The sequence below is a fragment of the Callionymus lyra genome, chromosome 9 (genome assembly GCF_982586985.1).
Source record: "Callionymus lyra chromosome 9, fCalLyr1.hap1.1, whole genome shotgun sequence".
Taxonomy (NCBI): domain Eukaryota; kingdom Metazoa; phylum Chordata; class Actinopteri; order Syngnathiformes; family Callionymidae; genus Callionymus; species Callionymus lyra.
The window spans coordinates 21184815-21206205 of NC_141826.1; the positions used below are offsets into that span (position 1 = coordinate 21184815).

General features: G+C 40.3%; 3 protein-coding genes across 3 annotated transcripts; 1 reads left to right on the plus strand and 2 right to left on the minus strand.

Moving 5' to 3' along the window:
- Nucleotides 1-6178: 6178 nt before the first annotated feature.
- LOC148072235 (uncharacterized) lies at nucleotides 6179-8332 on the plus strand. The gene has a single exon (XM_087799234.1). The coding sequence runs from the start codon at nucleotides 6579-6581 to the stop codon at nucleotides 7224-7226; it is 648 nt and encodes a 215-aa protein (XP_087655360.1). The 5' UTR covers nucleotides 6179-6578; the 3' UTR covers nucleotides 7227-8332.
- LOC148072236 (phospholipase A and acyltransferase 2-like) lies at nucleotides 8260-9415 on the minus strand. The gene is made up of 4 exons (XM_087798655.1): nucleotides 9383-9415; nucleotides 9196-9289; nucleotides 8425-8723; nucleotides 8260-8358 (listed from the first exon to the last, which is right to left on the minus strand). The coding sequence occupies exons 1-4, from the start codon at nucleotides 9413-9415 to the stop codon at nucleotides 8260-8262; spliced, it is 525 nt and encodes a 174-aa protein (XP_087654781.1).
- A 1950-nt stretch (nucleotides 9416-11365) lies between these two features.
- Nucleotides 11366-13644, minus strand: LOC148072237 (phospholipase A and acyltransferase 3-like). Its single transcript, XM_087798656.1, has 5 exons — nucleotides 13557-13644; nucleotides 12480-12524; nucleotides 12293-12386; nucleotides 11552-11820; nucleotides 11366-11485 (listed from the first exon to the last, which is right to left on the minus strand). The coding sequence occupies exons 2-5, from the start codon at nucleotides 12510-12512 to the stop codon at nucleotides 11366-11368; spliced, it is 516 nt and encodes a 171-aa protein (XP_087654782.1). The 5' UTR covers nucleotides 12513-12524; nucleotides 13557-13644.
- Nucleotides 13645-21391: the final 7747 nt, after the last annotated feature.

Genomic DNA, 21391 nt, shown 5'->3' on the forward strand with positions numbered 1-21391 from the left:
TAAAATCATATTTCTATGTTTGATTGACATGTTTACACCAAACAATGAAAGGCCATCAGTGGTTTAGAAAGTGTCACTGAAATGTATTCGCTTCACTATTTTATGTGCAAAACATGCTCAGTGGTGCATTCAGGTACAATCAGAAGTTTCATCTTTTTTTTTTTATAGTGGTGGTGGTTTTGTCTTTGGCTCTGTCGTGGGGAAAAGATCCAAAACATCATAGAAACAAAGGATGCCCATAAACCAAAACTGATTCCTCCTTCAACAATGGTCTTCACGGCCTTCGCTGCATCTCCCTGCAGACGAAAATAAATCAAATAAATCAAGATAGAAGAATGACGAGACGTGACCACATGTCTTACCTGTCCTGATATTTTCTTGCCATAGCGTAGGTTGTTGGAAAAGTGCTCACAGTTTTTTGTAGTAATTCCATAGGGCACCGTCTGGCCCACCAGCTCAAGGGCTTTCTTCACAATGACCTGAGCAGGTCGAGGCGGATACTTCTTATCCAAGTAGTTGCCGATGTTCCAGCTATCCTTTTCCTGCGACAACATCCAGCTTCTCTTTCTTCACCACAGCCTGTTCACAGACCGAGGACATCACACTGCCACTGCCTTCAGTTGGAATACCATCTGGAGGAAAAGAAGGACATTTATTTATAGTATGTAAGTAAGTAAGTAAGTAATATTTATTTATATAGCGCTTTTCGAGACCAGGGTCACAAAGCGCTTAAACAATCAAAACAATACTCAAAAAAGTACATACTTTAAAGATCAAGATAATACTGAGAACAACACAGGAGTTCGAGAAATTCAAGGAAAAGCCTGAACAAATAGAAACGTCTTAAGATGTCTCTTAAAGGAGTCAGTAGACTCCATCAAGCGCAAAGAGAGAGGAAGATCGTTCCAAAGCTTAGGAGCAACAGCCTGAAAAGATTTCTCTCCTCTGGTCCTGAGCCGTGTGCGTGGAACCATAAGTAGATTCTGATCCACAGACCTCAGAGCCCGAGCTGGGGTGTAAGGCTGGATCAGATCAGTGATGTAAGGAGGAGCCTGACCATGAATAGCTCTGAAAGTAAGAACCAGAATTTTAAAGTTGATCCTGAAAGAAACTGGAAGCCAGTGAAGAGTTTTAAGGACCGGAGAGATGTGAGTTCTTCTACTTGAGCGGGTCAGAATTCTCGCTGCAGAGTTCTGAATCAACTGCAGACGAGACAGCTCCTTCTTGTTTAGACATGAAAACAAACTGTTACAATAGTCCAGACGAGAAGAAACAAACGCATGGATTACAAGCTCCAGATCATGTTCCGACAACATTTTCCTAAGTTTAGAGATTTTTCTCAGTTGAAGGAAACAGTTTCTGGTCAGTTTTCTGCAATGTCAAACAAGAGACATGTCTTTATCAAATACAACACCCAGGTTTCTCAGGCTCAGTTTGACAGACTGAAAAAGTCACCCAAGTACTGACTCAACCCTGGAGTCTTATCATCAGGAGCAATCACCAGTGTTTCAGTTTTGTCCACATTTAGCTGTAGAGTGTTTTCACTCAGCCATTGTTTGATTTCTAGCAAACAATTGACTAAGCTGTTCAGCCTCTGGGGCTCAGTTGGATCAAAAGAGCAGTAGAGCTGGATGTCATCAGCAAAAATGTGATTAGAAACATCTGGAAATCTCTGAATGATTTTACCGAGGGGAATCAAGTACAGCAAGAACAATAAAGGACCCAGAACAGAACCTTGAGGGACTCCACACAACAGATCTGCCGATTCAGACCTCATTTGATTGGCAGATACACTAAAACTGCGCCCAGAAAGGTAAGAACCATTCTAACACAGACCCAGACAGTCCCACTTCATCCCTCAGTCTTCTCAGCAGGATCTGGTGATCAACTGTGTCAAAGGCTGAGGACAGATCCAAGAGAACCAGAACAGTGAATTTACCAGAGTCAGCCGACGTCATGATGTCACTGGACACTTTCAATAAAGCTGTCTCCGTAGAGTGATGTTTACGGAAGCCAGACTGAAACTTCTCATGGATGTCGCTCTGATCCAGGAACAAAGACAGCTGCTCAGACACCACCTTCTCCAAGATCTTGGACAAGAAAGGGAGCTTAGAAATAGGCCTGAAATTACTGAGGTCAGTTGGGTCTAAGCCTGTTTTTTTGAGCAGAGGCTCCACAATGGCATGTTTAAATGCATTGGGAAAAACCCCTGTGGAAAGGGAGAGGTTCACCATATTGGTAACCCAGGGGCCAATTACATCAAATACTTTGATAAAAAGCCTACAAGGAAGGACGTCATCTGAGCAAGAGGAGGGTTTCATCTTGTTCACTAGTGCCGAAATATCACCCAAAGATACAGCAGTGAAGGAGGACCAAGAGGAGGAGAGGGGCTCAGAGACAGTAGGGGTTCCAAACAAAGGGGGAGATATTTTCTCTTTGATCAATTTAATTTTGTCAATGAAAAATCTCAACAATGCATTGCTGTCAGCTTCACAGAAGACAGGCGTGATTTGAGGAGCAGGAGACACGAGAGAATTGATCGTGTCAAACAAAACTTTGGGGTTTTTCCTATTTGCTGCTACCAGTTTTCTGATGTAATCAGATCTAGCAGTTTCTACCATCTCATTGTAAGAAGTCATCAGATCCCTGAGGTGAAGTCTATGCACTTCAAGTTTAGTGGACTTCCAGAGACGCTCAGTCTTTCGACAAAGTCTCTTCAGACTCAGGAGATCTTCATTTTCCAAGGGCACCGTTTTTTCATAATTTTCAAGTTCGATTTAACAGGTGCCACTTGATCCAGTATTTCAACACAATGATCAGTGAAACAGTGAATCAAACTGTCCACGTCTGGGCAGTCATCAAAGGAAAGACGGTCAAACATAGCAGAAAAACCGTCTGCAGTATCGACTGAGATGACACGCCTCTGAGACCTAACTTTCAAAGGCTTAGGTTCAGGGATGAAGTCCAGGTTAAACAAGACAAGAGAATGATCACTCAGATGGACATCATGTACAGATACATTAGAAATGTCCAGGCCAAGAGTAAAAACTAAGTCTAAAATGTGGCCTTTTTGATGAGTTGGTTCAGAAACATGTTGCTCAAAATTAAAGGCTTCTGTTAAAGTTAAAAGTTCTTTAGCAGAACAAGATGTGACGTCATCAACATGAAGATTAAAGTCTCCAAGAATAAGGACAGATTCCATTTGAATAATGGGAGATAAGAAGTCACTAAAGTCTTTCAAGAACACATCTGAGATTCAAAAGAAGTGAATTCCTGTGTCTGAATCACTTTGCAAGAACAACTCTCCCTAAAAACAGTAGCAAGACCTCCTCCACGACCAGAGAGGCGAGGCTTCCCCAGGACAGCGCTCCCTACTGGACAGAGTTCGTTCAGATGAATAAACTCTTCCTCTCTCTGCCAAGTCTCAGAAAGACATAATAAATCCAAATTAACTCTTGTGAAAAGATCATTAAGAATAAAGGAATTATTAGTAATGGAGCGAACATTAAGAAGTCCCACATTCAGCACCAATGACGTCACTGACGACGCCGCGTCACTGACAGGCGCGCAGAGCGGGATCTTTTGAAGCGAACTGCGGTCACGTGGGTACCAGCTGTCACTGAAATTCAACTCGGTAGTAAAAGCCGAATTAAAGAGAGGAAATGAAAAAATCTTACCACCTTTCGTTGAGGTCTGGACAGACGGCAGCGCTGATGTGTCGTCATGCTCTGCAGCGAGAGGAATGTCGATCAAACATCGATGACGTCCAATGACGTCAGAGTTGTTCCGAGCGATCGCGACTGCACATCTCATCCTGACCTGAACTCCAGACCGACTCGATCGCTTGTGGAAATCGCCCGGTACCCGAGAGATCAAACGATATTGATGAGAAGAGGAGCCGGAAACATATTCACCGGACGTTGGTAACGGTCGCGGTTATAATCCTCCATCGACTCTCTGATGTTGAAAAGACCATCACGATCATAGATTCGAGATGCTTGAGACATATCTTTAGTGATATGAGCATAATATCCGGAGAAGTAGTCGTTAAAACGACTGTTTTTGGCAATTATTGCAGGAGCTTACGTTCAAGCAGCCGATCAAAGGCTCACCGGAAGCGGAAGATCATAAGTGTACATTGATTCCACTTCATGCATGCTTCCGCCCTCTACAGGCTATCGCGCACACTTGTAGAAAAGTTACCACTAAGACAAAAGAAACAAGAGTCCCACGTGTGTTTAAACTTCACCTTTTACACGTTGATTTGTGATTCCAGTCCGCATTTGGGTCCGCCTCATTCCCAGACCTAATAACCTGATGGTTATTAACTGTCTCTTCTTTTTTTAATGTTAAAAAGTAAACATTAAACAATATTCTTCTACTAATACAAATATTAATAAAAGTTACAAAAGTATTTTTATTTACATTCGTATACATATAATAAAAGCAATTTTTTAATGAAGGTGCATAACTGTACATATGTAGCATAGCTAAGTACATTGTTGTCATGATCACATATGATTATGAACGTGTGAATGTGACCTTTTACCTGAAAAACAATCACCTGGTGCAGTAACATGAACAATAAAGCCGCGTCCAACGTACACACCAAAGTGATTATAACCAGATCTATGGATTTCAACGAGGTCTCCTGGTTTCTAAGAAAAAGAAACCGAAACAGTTCATCAACAAATAAACATGAAGTATTTTATCCAAAGAAAGACTGACGTCAAAATACATGTCAGACTCACCAAGTCTACAGAACTGGATGTTTGACTCTCCATGTTTGATGCTTCCTGTTTGAATGAATCCATACAAAAAAATTTAACTCATAAAACTTAAATATATTTGTACATAAGAACATTTTAAACAGACGTTTGTTTATTTATCTTTGCTTTGATATGACATCACATTCTAAGATACAAACGATCGAGTTAAAAAACAACTTCTTTCTTTCTTTTCATCGATTTTTTTAACGATAACATATCTGAACATATTCTTAGTTTAAAGAACATCTTTTTTGTTTTATAGTGTTTATGATCTATTTTCTCCGTTAGTTAGTTTTATTTTTGGATTGACAAGTAAAAATGATTTGTGGTTCGTTCAAACACATGAACATGTGTTTTTTATTAAACTAAGAAGTACTTCGTATTTATTCTTTTTTAGTTTAAAAATAACCATCAACAGTGATGAGTCTGTATGTTTGTAGAATTCTTCACACTGATAATCTACATTAGCATTGATTCCCGTTCTGCTAATAATCTTGGTTTGCGTCATCATTTCATGTCTCTCTGGGGTGTGTGGGGTCACTTTGAGAAAACCCCATCAGTGACCTCACGTTTATGTCACTCAGCCAATCACACATCGCAGAAAAAAGTGAGAGAGAACTGCCATCTTTAGGTATGATTGTCTTTGTGTGTGATAATGATTAGTTGGTATTAATTATAGCTTATGTCCTGGTGAAACCATATTAAGTAGGTTAAAAAAACGAAAAAAACAATTGTGTTTCAAGAAATGATATATTCAAATGCTACTAAAATGATACAAAAACATTTTTCATTCTAAAGCGAGACGACACTCACCTCCGCTCAGACCTGAGACACAACAGCAAGTGAAACAAAGTTGGTTTGGACTGAAACGTTGTCCAGTTCGACGAGTCCTACTCCAAACCCCTTCTCTCTCTCTCTTTCAGATTGCGCGCAATCTTAATCTTTATTTTAAATACTTTATGTTTGAACCGAAATATGCAAATTCATTTGTTTGCAGTATAGAATATAGATAAAATATACAATTTATTAACCAATAAAGAATAAACCGAATAATCCACAATCTAACCTGGTAAGAAATCTAACCTGAATTTAACCCTGAGTGCATAGAAAGTACCAGGCCATGATGTAAGTGTAAAGTGAGAATTAAACGTGTGAAAGGCTGACGAGTGAAAGAACAGGAAACATCTTTGCTGTGAAGAGGAACTGAAAGCTCCAGTCTCCAACCGCAGAACTGGTCTGATGACAGTCCATGTCATGGTCAAACACCCTAATCTGCCCTGCAACCTGACGTGAACCAACCCACAACAAGGTCCGGGTCCATGGAGCCAATCCGAAGCCTCCTCGCCCAAGCTCGACTGTATAAGAAATGACTGTTTCTGTGATTCTGTCGTCAGTTGGTAGGATGTATCTGAGAGTTCCTCGGGTAACAGTCGCTGACCCAGAATTCTGTGCCTTAATCTCCTTCTGTTGTTAGAATAAACACAAGTTCTTTTAACAGTGTCATGTTTTGACCACGTGATGCCTTTGTTTTGATTTTGTTCTGTGACAGGCGCAGGCAGGTGCGCATGATCTGTGGCTGATTGGTGGGCGGTTTCTTCCCGGTCTTAAGGAGCAGCTCGTCCCAGAAGAATCCGCCAGAGTTTTGCGTCTCCTGATCGAGTTATCGGCCAGCTGCGCCCCTGCCTGCGTCCTGGATTTTGCCTGTGATCCTGATCCCCCTTTTTGTGGATCCACTTTGTTTATTGACACCCGTTCTGTATCCCCTGGGTGGAGTATGCTCACAATTCTCTGACATCATCAGCCACGGGGATGTCACCCTTCATGGCCGCCTATGGTTTTCAACCACCTCTCTTCCCCTCTCAGGAGAGTGAAGCAGCGGTTCCCTTCGTCCGTGCCCACATACGACGTTGTCGGTCAGTCTGGTACCACACCAGGGCTGCCTTGTCCCGCACCGCCGCCCGTAATCGACATCTCGCGGACAAGCACCGTGTACCCGCTCCGGATTATTCACCTGGCCAGAGGGTCTGGCTTTCCACTCGGGACCTCCCCCTTCCAGTTGAGTCACGAAAGCTGGCCCCCATTTTCGTAGGGCCGTTTGTAATTGAGAGGATCATCAGTCCCACTGCCATGCGCCTCAAGCTTCCCCCGTCGCTCAAGGTCCATCCTACCTTCCACGTCTCCCTTCTGAAACCGGTCGCCTCCAGTCCACTGTGTCCTCCAACCGAGCCTCCACCACCGCCGCTCGTTATTGACGACCACCCAGCTTATAGGGTCAATAAGATCCTGGACATTCGACGCAGAGGTCGGGGGTACCAATACCTGGTGGACTGGGAGGGTTACGGTCCGGAGGAGCGCTCTTGGATCTCCCGGTCCCTAATCCTTGACCCTTCTCTACTGAAGGACTTCTATCGAGAACACCCAGAAAGACCAGGTAGAGCGCCAGGTGGCGCTATGTAGAGGGGGGGGTACTGTCATGTTTTGACCACGTGATGCCTTTGTTTTGATTTTTTTCTGTGACAGGCGCAGGCAGGTGCGCATGATCTGCGGCTGATTGGTGGGCGGTTTCTTCCCGGTCTTAAGGAGCAGCTCGTCCCAGAAGAATCCGCCAGAGTTTTGCGTCTCCTGATCGAGTTATCGGCCAGCTGCGCCCCTGCCTGCGTCCTGGATTTTGCCTGTGATCCTGATCCCCCTTTTTGTGGATCCACTTTTGTTTATTGACACCCGTTCTGGGCTACGTTTTGGATTTCTACTTGTTTTATTAAACCCTGTTGGATTACCCCTTGGAACTTTGTTTTACTTCCGCACCTGGGTCTCAAGACTTTTCGAACTGTGACAAACAGTTTGCCTTCTGGTTCTCTTTGAAGTCGAAACAACGAACGAGCGGGAGATGCATCGGGAAACTGTACTTCCAATAGCAGTCATGTCTTCAATAACACTTAAATGACTCTTTAATGAAAAAAAGTTTTTAAAAGCACTGACGTCAGCTAAGAATGAAACATTGATTAGTCTCTCGTTTCTCCTCCATGTACTGGCTCCTAAAGCAGCCAAACCTCTCGGATGAGAAGTGAAACGTCTCCTAGAACACAGTCCAGTTGACTCGCTTTTGAACTACTGGAATTGATGTTACTTCTTAAACGCTTTTTTTCTCAAATGGTCATGAGGCTGACAGAAAAAGACTTCAGTTTTTTGTGTTTTGAGTATTTTATTTGTTTTTTTTTTTAATGTCAGAAAATGAGAACAGAAACTGCACTGAAAATGTCTCGATCATCAGAAGATTATTTGGTTGGAAAAACAATCATGATTTTGAAGCCTGTCGTCTTTTACGCCTATTTCTAAAAAGTATAAAATCACATTTCTATGTTTGATTGACATGTTTACACCAAACAATGAAAGGCCATCAGTTGTTTAGAAAGTGTCACTGAAATGTATTCGCTTCACTATTTTATGTGCAAAACATGCTCAGTGGTGCATTCAGGTACAATCGGAAGTTTCATTTTTTTTTTATAGTGGTGGTGGTTTCGTCTTCAGATGATTTGTATCCCGAAACTAACATTGCCCACTCAATGACAGAGCGTATGGCGGCATCTACCTGCAGACGAAAAGAAATCAAATAAATCAAGTTAGAAGAATGACGAGACGTGACCACATGTCTTACCTGTCCTGATTCTTTCTTGCCATAGTGTAGGAAGTTGGAAAAGTGCTCACAGTTTTGTAAAGCAATTCCATAGGGCACCGTCTGGCCCACAAACTCAAGGGCCTCCTTCACGATGACCTGAGCAGGTGGAGGCGGATACTTCTCATCCAAGTGGTTGCCAATGTTCCACTTGTCCTTTCCTGCGACAACATCCAGCTTCTCTTTCTTCACCACAGCTCCACATTTACCGATCACTGACATCACAATGGAGATACCAATCGAGGACATCCCACGGGCACTGCCTGCACTTGAAATCCCATCTGGAGGAAAAGAAAGACACTTATTTATAGTATATAAGTTTATAAACATTGATTCTACTTCATGCATGCTTCCGCCCTCTACAGGCTATCGCGCACACTTGTAGAAATGTTATCACTCTACGACAAAAGAAACAAGAGTCCCACGAGTGTTTAATCTTCACTTTTTGCCCGTTGATTTGTGATTCCAGTCCGCATTTGGGTCCGCCTCATTCCCAGACCTAATAACCTGCTGGTTATTGACTGTCTCTTCTTTTTTTATGTTAAAAAGTAAACATTAAACAATATTCTTCTACTAATACAAATATTAATAAAAGTTACAAAAGTATTTTATTTACATTCGTATACATATAATAAAAGCAATTTTTTAATGAAGGTGCATAACTGTACATATGTGGCATATCTAAGTACATTGTTGTCATGATCACATATGATTATGAACGTGTGAATGTTCTTTTACCTGAAAAACACTCACCTGGTGCAGTAACATGAACAACAGATTTGTCTCCAACGTACACGCCCCAGTGATTATAACCAGATCTATGAATTTCAACGAGGTCTCCTGGTTTCTAAGAAAAAGAAACCGAAACAGTTCATCAACAAATAAACATGAAGTATTTTATCCAAAGAAAGACTGACGTCAAAATACATGTCAGACTCACCAAGTCTACAGAACTGGATCTTTGACTCTCCATGTTTGATGCTTCCTGTTTGAATGAATCCATACAAACAAATTAAACTCATAAAACTTAAATATATTTGTACATTAGAACATTTTAAACAGACGTTTGTTTATTTATCTTTGCTTTGATATGACATCACATTCTAAGATACAAACGATCGAGTTAAAAAACAACTTGTTTCTTTCTTTTCATAGATTTTTTTAACGATAACATATCTGAACATATTCTTACTTTAAAGAACATCTTTTTTGTTTTATAGTGTTTATGATCTATTTTCTCCGTTAGTTAGTTTTATTTTTGGATTGACAAGTAAAAATGATTCGTGGTTCGTTCAAACACATGAACATGTGGTTTTTATTCAACTAAGAAGTACTTCGTATTTATTCTTTTTTAGTTTAAAAATAACCATCAACAGTGATGAGTCTGTATGTTTGTAGAATTCTTCACACTGATAAACTACATTAGCATTGATTCCCGTTCTGCTAATAATCTTGGTTTGCGTCATCATTTCATGTCTCTCTGAGAGTGTGGGGTCACTTTGAGAAAACCCCATCAGTGACCTCACGTTTATGTCACTCAGCCAATCACACATCTTTGGACACATCTTCAGTTTGGACTGAAACGTTGTCCAGTTCGACGAGTCCTACTCCAAACCCCTTCTTATCTCTCTCTTTCAGGTTGCACGCAATCTTAATCTTTACTTTAAATACTTTATGTTTGAACCGAAATATGCGAATTCATTTGTTTGCAGTATAGAATATAGATAAAATATACAATGTATTAACCAATAAAGAATAAACCGAATAATCCACAATCTAACCTGGTAAGAAATCTAACCTGAATTTAACCCCGAGTCCATAGAAAGTACCAGGCCATGATGTAAGTGTAAAGTGAGAATTAAACGTGTGAAAGGCTGACGAGTGAAAGAACAGGAAACATCTTTGCTGTGAAGAGGAACTGAACGCTCCAGTCTCCAACCGCAGAACTGGTCTGATGACGGTCCATGTCTTGGTGAAAGGTTCACGTCTGGGGAGACTGATACAACACCCTAATCTGCCCTGAAACCTGACGTGAACCAACCCACAACAAGGTCCGGGTCCATGGAGCCAATCCGAAGCGTCCTCGCCCAAGCTCGACTGTATAAGAAATGACTGTTTCTGTGATTCTGTCGTCAGTTGGTAGGATGTATCTGAGAGTTCCTCGGGTAACAGTCGCTGACCCAGAATTATGTGCCTTAATCTCCTTCTGTTGTTAGAATGAACACAAGTTATTTTAACAGTTTGTCTTCTGGTTCTCTTTGAGGTCGAAACAACAAGCAGGAGATACATCGGGAAACTGTACTTCCAATAGCAGTCATGTCTTCAATAACACTTAAATGACTCTTTAATGAAAAAAAGATTTTAAAAAGCACTGACGTCAGCTAAGAATGAAACATTGATTAGTCTCTCGTTTCTCCTCCATGTACTGGCTCCTAAAGTAGCCAAACCTCTCGGATGAGAAGTGAAACGTCTCCTAGAACACAGTCCAGTTGACTCGCTTTTGAACTACTGGAATTGATGTTACTTCTTATACGCTTTTTTTCCTCAAATGGTCATGAGGCTGACAGAAAAAAAGACTACAGTTTTTTGTGTTTTGAGTATTTTATTTGTTTTTTTTAAATGCCAGAAAATGAGAACAGAAACTGCACCGAGAATGTCTTGATCATCAGAAGTTTATTTGGTTGGAAAAACAATCATGATTTTGAAGCCCGTCGTCTTTTACGCCTATTTCTAAAAAGTATAAAATCACATTTCTATGTTTGATTGACATGTTTACACCAAACAATGAAAGGCCATCAGTGGTTTAGAAAGTGTCACTGAAATGTATTCGCTTCACTATTTTATGCGCAAAACATGCTCAGTGGTGCATTCAGGTACAATCGGAAGTTTCATTTTTTTTTTTATAGTGGTGGTGGTTTTGTCTTTAGCTCTGTCGGTGAAGCCAAATCAAAGCTGGTATAGCAGGAAGGGCTGCCAAAGGACCAATAATGAGTGTTCCTGCAACAGCGGCCACCCCGATGAACACGGTCTTCAGTGTCTTTGCCTGCAGACGAAAATTAATCAAATAAATCAAGATAAAAGAATGACGAGACGTGACCACATGTCTTACCTGTCCTGATTCTTTCTTTCCATAGCGCATCTCGTCGGCAAAGTGCTCACAGTTTTTTTTAGGAATTCCATAGGGCACCGTCTGGCCCACCAGCTCAAGGGCTTTCTTTACGATGACATCAGCAGGTCGAGGCGGATACTTCTTATCCAAGTAGTTGCCAATGTTCCAGCTGAACTTTCCTGCGACAACATCCAGCTTCTGTTTCTTCACCACAGCCCGTTTACAGGCCGAGGACATCATACTGGCACTGCCTTCAGTTGGAATACCATCTGGAGGAAAAGAAGGACATTTATTTATAGTATATAAGTGTATAAACATTGATTCTACTTCATGCATGCTTACTCCCTCTACAGGCTATCGCACACACTTGTAGAAATGTTACCACTACGACAAAAGAAACAAGAGTCCCACGAGTGTTTAATCTTCACTTTTTGCCCATTGATTGGTGATTCCAGTCCACATTTGGGTCCGCCTCATTCCCAGACCTTATAACCTGCTGGTTATTAATTGTCTCTTCTTTTTTTATGTTAAAACGGAAACATTAAACAATATTCTTCTACTAATACAAATATTAATAAAAGTTACAAAAGTATTTTATTTACATTCGTATACATGTAATAAAATCAATTTTTTAATGGAGGTGCATAACTGTACATATGTAGCATAGCTAAGTACATTGTTGTCATGATCTCATATGATTATGAACGTCTGAATGTGACCTTTTACCTGAAAAACACTCACCTGGTGCAGTAACATGAACAATAAAGCCATCTCCAATGTACACGCCCCAGTGTTTATAAAGAGGTCTATGAATTTCAACGAGGTCTCCTGGTTTCTAAGAAAAAGAAACCGAAACGGTTCAGCAACAAATAAACATGAAGTATTTTATCCAAAGAAAGACTGACGTCAAAATACATGTCAGACTCACCAAGTCTACAGAACTGGATGTTTGACTCTCCATGTTTGATGCTTCCTGTTTGAATGAATCCATACAAACAAATTAAACTCATAAAAATTAAATATATTTGTACATAAGAACATTTTAAACAGACGTTTGTTTATTTACTGTATCTTTGCTTTGATATGACATCACATTCTAAGATACAAACGATCGAGATGAAAAACAACTTGTTTCTTTATTTTCATAGATTTTTTTAACGATCAAACGATAACGTATCTGAACATGTTCTAATTTTAAAAAACATTTTTTTTGTTTCATTGTGTTTGTGATCTATTTTCTCCGTCAATTAGTTTTATTTTTGGATTGAAAAGTAAAATTTGTGGTTTATTCTTCAATCGTTTGATTTTGTGTTTAACATGCGATGGATTACATAGGAAACTATCATCAACACCATTTCCTAACCCCCTTTTATCTCCGGGTCAAGGTGACCCGAAGGCCCGGGAAAAAAAATGCACTCATGGAATCCCTGCTGTTGTTTCTGGGTCAACTTCATCACAGTCCATAAATCAAATCAAAGTCCTTAAAAGGTGACCCTTACCTCTGCTTTGGAGCCGATCACGACTATAACTGAAACACATGAACATGTGGTTTTTATAAAACTAAGAAGTACTTTGTATTTATTATTTTTTAGTTTAAAAATAACCATCAACAGTGATGAGTCTGTATGTTTGTAGAATTCTTCACACTGATAAACTACATTAGCATTGATTCCCGTTCTGCTAATAATCTTGGTTTGCGTCATCATTTCATGTCTCTCTGGGGTGTGTGGGGTCACTTTGAGAAAACCCCATCAGTGACCTCACGTTTATGTCACTCAGCCAATCACACATCGCAGAAAAAAGTGAGAGAGAACTCCCATCTTTAGGTATGATTGTCTTTGTGTTTGATAATGATTTGTTGGTATTAATTATAGCTTATGTCCTGGTGACACCATATTAAGTAGGTTACAAAAAACAAAAAAACATTTGTGTTTCAAGAAATGATGTCAAATGATACTAAAATGATACAAAAACATTTTTCATGCTAAAGCGAGACGACACTCACCTCCGCTCAGACCTGAGACGCAACAGCAAGTGAAACAAAGTTGGTTTGGACTGAAACGTTGTCCAGTTGGACGAGTCCACGGATGCAGACCCCCCCCCCCCAGGGTCAGCAGTGCCCGCCCTGACAGGAAGGTAGTTTTTTATTTTTTTTACATAAGAGTGTCATGATGAGGAATCGACAGAGACTGAGGGAGAGTGAGCAGAATAAGAAGGATGCCAGCAATCAGTGGCAGAACACAAGACCAGGTGGAGACAAGAACTAGTCAGTAGGCGAAGGGACCGGAAAAGAAACACAGAAGGAGGCAGGTTTCAAAATAAAAACAGCAAACACCGGGAAAGACACACGAGACATAACAAAAAGTACCGAAGCACATTTAATGAACTTAGTTTGTAAATTTGTTTCTATAGTTTGTTAATTTCTTTCAATAGTTTGTACATATGTTTCTATAGTTTGTTAATTTCTTTCAATAGTTTGTACATATGTTTCTATAGTTTGTAAATGTGTTTCAATAGTTTGTAAATATTTGAGTAGTTTGTAAATGTGTTTCATGATTTTTTTTAAATATTTCAGTAGTTTGTAAATATTTCAATCGTTTTTAAATTTGTTTCAAACGTTTGTAAATATTTCAATTGTTTGTAAATTAGTTTCAGTAGTTTTTAAATATTTCAATAGTTTGTAAATGTGTTTCACTAGTTTGTAAATATTTAAATAGTTTGTGAAAATGTAAGTAGTTTGTAAATGTGTTTCAATAGTTTGTAAATGTGTCTTAATAGTTTGTAAATTCGTTTCAATAATTTGTAAATATATAAGTAGTTCATAAATGTGTTTCAATAGTTGGTAAATTTGTTTCTATTGTAGGTAAATTTGTTTCAATAATTTGTAAATTTGTTTCAATAGTTTGTAAATTCGTTTCTATAGTTTGTTAATTTGTTTTAATAGTTTGTAAATGTGTTTCAATAGTTGGTAAATTTGTTTCAATAGTTTGTAAATATTTCAATAGTTTGTAAATTAATTCCTATAGTTTGTAAATATTTAAGTAGTTCGTAAATGTTTTTAAATAGTCTGTACATTTGTTTCTATAGTTTGAAAATGTGTTTCAATGGTTGGTAAATTTGTTTTCTACACAAAACAACTACACACAAAATATTTAAATGAAGGTAACAAAATGATTCAACTATATATTTTTATTTAGTCTTTTAAAACATGATCTCAAGTAGTTTCTCGTAAACATTTAAAAACATTTGTTTCAAATGATCAACAAACTACATTTTATATTAAATATCAAACAAAGTTTTCATAATAAATTAAAGTGCAAGTTCTAGCAATGAAACCCATAAATATAATAAATATATAAATTAGATGAAGTTTGATAAAAAAAAGAATTGTCTTGAAACTCCTATTATTTAGAATTCTGCATTGTTGAAATAATAATTAACACGGTGCAGAACGGAGAAACCCAGGCGCAGAGGTCATTTGCATAGACTTGGTTTTATTCCGTGGGGAAGGCAGAGGCGTAGTCAAACAGTCCATTAATCGGCAACGAAAGGCAATAGCAAGGGTAAGGCAAACTCGGCGTCGAGGGGCTTAAACAGGTCGAATAACACCACAGGCAGGAATGAGTCTTGGTTGGGACAAGGTAAGAGACAGGTAGGAGCAGGACTACTTCGAGGCAGGATACAGATACTAGAAAAAGGTGACGACAAGACAAAGATGTGACAGAGAGTGGGGGCTTAAGAAGACAGGGCAGCAATCAGCAGCAGCTGGGGGCGGGACTAACGAGACACGGCTGGGAACAATTACTACTCAGACAGGGGGGAAGTAAGACTAGCACAGACACAGAAGGGGTTGGATTTCACAATAAAACCGGAAACACAAGGAGGAACATGTAGACTCATGACAATAATAATAATAATAATGATATAATAATAAAGATAACTAATCTGTCTTGAATGAGGAATGACTTGATTTAATTAAATATATAAACATCACAGCAAAGCATGTTACAGACGAATTGTAGTTAAACTGGATAAGAATAGATGTATATTTTTACCTGGAAAAACCCAACTTCCAGCAGTTGAGAATTAACTGGTTTAGTTGACAATTTTAGTGTTATTTAACATATTATACATGTTAGGATTAGATGGTTTTGATACAGAATTTTTTTTCTTTTTTTATGAGGCAGTATATCTTTAAACTGTCCTGACTATTTTCAACATATTATTAAAGTGATCTGCTCTCACCGAAGATGGATCTGTTTCCACCGTCCATTCTGACTAGTTAAGCCTTAACTTACGTTAATTATTACGTCATAATGGACTCTGCTCTCGTAACCTCTCGTTCGCCCAGATTTTAGAGCAACTTTATGAAGTAATAAATTCAAAACATGATGTTCATGATGAGGGACTTACTGCATCTTGGAGAGGAAGTGGATTATTCTATTGGAATTATAATCAAAATTTCATTTTACGTGCATTTCTTTGTTTGCTTCACATTTGATTGACACGTGTACATAAAACAAAACAAAGGATCAGTGTGTCGGGAATTGAACCCTAGCCACTGGATTTTTGTGCCAATTTAGCTGATCCAACAATCAGGTATATTTAAGAAACTTTATTAACAAAAATAAATAAATTCTGAGCACAGAGAAAGAAGGTCCAAAAGAAAAAAATTCTGTTAAAAAGGCAGCACAAAAAGGAAAGGAAAGTTCACAAATAATCAAAATAATCAGACTTGCATTGGTCGAAGGAAACTACAGGGATCCAACTCAAAGACTCGGCAAAGAAATGAACAGAGAGGCTTAAATACACAAACACAATAAGGAGACAGAAATAAACAGCTGTGGTTAATTACACAGGATGGCTAATAAAGCAGTGGACAAACAATACAAAGAAAAGTCACAGGCTTCCAAACCCACTTTGGCACCCTCTGGTGTTCAAAGAAAACAACTACAACAAACAAGAGCTAAACCCTTACACAGTGGTTTAGAAAAGTGTCCACAAAAATGTCTTTGCTTCACTATTTTATGTGCAAAACATGTTCAGGTACAAATGGAAGTAGCATCCATTTCATTATTTCCAGGTGGTTTTGTCTTCCAGATGATGTCATTCCTAAAGTTAGGCAGATTAAGGAGGAAACGCTATTAAATCACGAAGAACCCTGATGGTTTCTGTACCCACGGCAATCGCTTCCGACACCTGCCAACAAAAAGGGATGGAATAGACCAAGAATGACGAGAAGTGACCACATGTCCGACCTGTTGTGATTCTTCCATGCCGTAGCGCAGGTCCTTGGCAAAGTGCTCACAGTTATTTGTAGTAAGATTGTACTCAATAGTCTCGCCCACTAATGTAGAGGCTAACGCCATGATGATGTCAGCAGGTCGGGGTTTACACTTGTTATCCAAGTGGTTGCCGATCCTCCACTTATGCTCCCCTACGACATCCTCCAGCTTCTCTAACTTCACCACTGCCCGGGTACAGGTCACTGACATCAGACTGGCGCTGCCTGCTCCGGGAACCTCAGCTAGAAGAGAAGACGTCAGGAATTTCAGAACAGCAGAGTTTAGAAAAGGGGTACAAAGTATTTGATCTTGCTAATCCGGTCCACAAGAGACAGGAAGGGTGACATGAACTCCGGACAGCATCAGCCCCACGTCAAAGTCTAGTGAGACGTAGGTCACGGTAGAGTCGATAGGGCGTGGATAGGCCCGACGGGGGCCTGTCGTGGAGCCTTTTTCTGGTCACAGTCTATGCATTAAAATAGTCTCAGGTGTCCCTATCCAGTGTGGCTCACCAGGACAGCCGTTGGAGAGCCTCCTTGGTTCACTGAATTCCAGGGTTGCAGGTGAGTGTGGGAACAGTGGGTCAACTGCAGGACCTCAGAAGTAAACTTCTTAGGGGACAGGTGGTCTTGGGGACAAGGGCTGGGCCCTGGCCGATCCTCCAAAGCAGCCTTTACCCGATTATCCACCTTCCAAGGGTGGCCAACAGGATGCTGTCTGGACTGGAAGGGTTCTTCTCCCCCTCACCTTTTTTTGTTGAGTTTGAAGTGGCAGGAGCCTCGTCAGTATTGAGGCGCAGAAGAGGGGCCCAACTGACCTGGCGAGAGTTCAGTCTTCTGCCAGAGTGGATGTACCCCAGGTTGTCAAGGTTGGTCCAAACCAGGAAGGGGGAAATAATTCCATCCAACCAATCGCGTCACCCCTCCCATGACAGGCTGGCATCAGATATTGGGAGAGGAAGATGCAGGGGTGCAGTTAGTGAGAGCGACAGCCCCACCCCCATATCGGATGCATCCATCAACTGCCCCTTCAGGTGTTGGACCAACTCTTCAGCGGCGGTGGTCCTTCCAACGGGTACTTTGGAGGAGGCGAGGGCGGTTATGGATGCAGCCACCACACTCTAGCCCTAAATTTACCTTCAGTAGAAATGGGTGAAGTCAAGGAAACTAACTGTGTATTGTTTTTGATTGTTAAGGCACTTTGTGACCCTGGTCTAGAAAGATCTTTACAAATAATCATCACTTGTTTACTTACTTTAAACTCTTTCAATAAAGTTTGCCCCCTGCTGTTCTATGAGCAAATAAAAGAAAATGTTAAACTTAACTTAAATGACTCCTAATGAAAAAAAGTGTTTAAAAAGCACTGACGTCAGCTAAGAATGAAACATTGATTAGTCTCTCGTTTCTCCTCCATTTACTGGCTCCTAAATTACTAAAAACTTTTTTTCACAAATGGTCATGAGGCTGACAGAAAAAAGACTACAGTTTTTTGTGTTTTGAGTATTTTATTTGTTTTTTTTAAATGCCAGAAAATGAGAACAGAAACTGCACCGAGAAATTCTTGATCATCAGAAGATTATTTGGTTGGAAAAACAATCATGATTTTGAAGCCCGTCGTCTTTTACGCCTATTTCTAAAAAGTATAAAATCATATTTCTATGTTTGATTGACATGTTTACACCAAACAATGAAAGGCCATCAGTGGTTTAGAAAGTGTCACTGAAATGTATTCGCTTCACTATTTTGTGTGCAAAACATGCTCAGTGGTGCATTCAGGTACAATCAGAAGTTTCATCTTTTTTTTTTATAGTGGTGGTGGTTTTGTCTTTGGCTCTGTCGTGGGGAAAAGATCCAAAACATCATAGAAACAAAGGATGCCCATAAACCAAAACTGATTCCTCCTTCAACAATGGTCTTCACGGCCTTCGCTGCATCTCCCTGCAGACGAAAATAAATCAAATAAATCAAGATAGAAGAATGACGAGACGTGACCACATGTCTTACCTGTCCTGATATTTTCTTGCCATAGCGTAGGTTGTTGGAAAAGTGCTCACAGTTTTTTGTAGTAATTCCATAGGGCACCGTCTGGCCCACCAGCTCAAGGGCTTTCTTCACAATGACCTGAGCAGGTCGAGGCGGATACTTCTTATCCAAGTAGTTGCCGATGTTCCAGCTATCCTTTTCCTGCAACAACATCCAGCTTCTCTTTCTTCACCACAGCCTGTTCACTGACCGAGGACATCACACTGTCACTGCCTTCAGTTGGAATACCATCTGGAGGAAAAGAAGGACATTTATTTATAGTATGTAAGTAAGTAAGTAAGTAATATTTATTTATATAGCGCTTTTCGAGACCAGGGTCACAAAGCGCTTAAACAATCAAAACAATACTCAAAAAAGTACATACTTTAAAGATCAAGATAATACTGAGAACAACACAGGAGTTCGAGAAATTCAAGGAAAAGCCTGAACAAATAGAAACGTCTTAAGATGTTTCTTAAAGGAGTCAGTAGATCCATCAAGCGCAAAGAGAGAGGAAGATCGTTCCAAAGCTTAGGAGCAACAGCCTGAAAAGATTTCTCTCCTCTGGTCCTGAGCCGTGTGCGTGGAACCATAAGTAGATTCTGATCCACAGACCTCAGAGCCCGAGCTGGGGTGTAAGGCTGGATCAGATCAGTGATGTAAGGAGGAGCCTGACCATGAATAGCTCTGAAAGTAAGAACCAGAATTTTAAAGTTGATCCTGAAAGAAACTGGAAGCCAGTGAAGAGTTTTAAGGACCGGAGAGATGTGAGTTCTTCTACTTGAGCGGGTCAGAATTCTCGCTGCAGAGTTCTGAATCAACTGCAGACGAGACAGCTCCTTCTTGTTTAGACATGAAAACAAACTGTTACAATAGTCCAGACGAGAAGAAACAAACGCATGGATTACAAGCTCCAGATCATGTTCCGACAACATTTTCCTAAGTTTAGAGATTTTTCTCAGTTGAAGGAAACAGTTTCTGGTCAGTTTTCTGCAATGTCAAACAAGAGACATGTCTTTATCAAATACAACACCCAGGTTTCTCAGGCTCAGTTTGACAGACTGAAAAAGTCACCCAAGTACTGACTCAACCCTGGAGTCTTATCATCAGGAGCAATCACCAGTGTTTCAGTTTTGTCCACATTTAGCTGTAGAGTGTTTTCACTCAGCCATTGTTTGATTTCTAGCAAACAATTGACTAAGCTGTTCAGCCTCTGGGGCTCAGTTGGATCAAAAGAGCAGTAGAGCTGGATGTCATCAGCAAAAATGTGATAAGAAACATCTGGAAATCTCTGAATGATTTTACCGAGGGGAATCAAGTACAGCAAGAACAATAAAGGACCCAGAACAGAACCTTGAGGGACTCCACACAACAGATCTGCCGATTCAGACCTCATTTGATTGGCAGATACACTAAAACTGCGCCCAGAAAGGTAAGAACCATTCTAACACAGACCCAGACAGTCCCACTTCATCCCTCAGTCTTCTCAGCAGGATCTGGTGATCAACTGTGTCAAAGGCTGAGGACAGATCCAAGAGAACCAGAACAGTGAATTTACCAGAGTCAGCCGACGTCATGATGTCACTAGACACTTTCAATAAAGCTGTCTCCGTAGAGTGATGTTTACGGAAGCCAGACTGAAACTTCTCATGGATGTCGCTCTGATCCAGGAACAAAGACAGCTGCTCAGACACCACCTTCTCCAAGATCTTGGACAAGAAAGGGAGCTTAGAAATAGGCCTGAAATTACTGAGGTCAGTTGGGTCTAAGCCTGGTTTTTTGAGCAGAGGCTCCACAATGGCATGTTTAAATGCATTGGGAAAAACCCCTGTGGAAAGGGAGAGGTTCACCATATTGGTAACCCAGGGGCCAATTACATCAAATACTTTGATAAAAAGCCTACAAGGAAGGACGTCATCTGAGCAAGAGGAGGGTTTCATCTTGTTCACTAGTGCCGAAATATCACCCAAAGATACAGCAGTGAAGGAGGACCAAGAGGAGGAGAGGGGCTCAGAGACAGTAGGGGTTCCAAACAAAGGGGGAGATATTTTCTCTTTGATCAATTTAATTTTGTCAATGAAAAATCTCAACAATGCATTGCTGTCAGCTTCACAGAAGACAGGCGTGATTTGAGGAGCAGGAGACACGAGAGAATTGATCGTGTCAAACAAAACTTTGGGGTTTTTCCTATTTGCTGCTACCAGTTTTCTGATGTAATCAGATCTAGCAGTTTCTACCATCTCATTGTAAGAAGTCATCAGATCCCTGAGGTGAAGTCTATGCACCTCAAGTTTAGTGGACTTCCAGAGACGCTCAGTCTTTCGACAAAGTCTCTTCAGACTCAGGAGATCTTCATTTTCCAAGGGCACCGTTTTTTCATAATTTTCAAGTTCGATTTAACAGGTGCCACTTGATCCAGTATTTCAACACAATGATCAGTGAAACAGTGAATCAAACTGTCCACGTCTGGGCAGTCATCAAAGGAAAGACGGTCAAACATAGCAGAAAAACCGTCTGCAGTATCGGCTGAGATG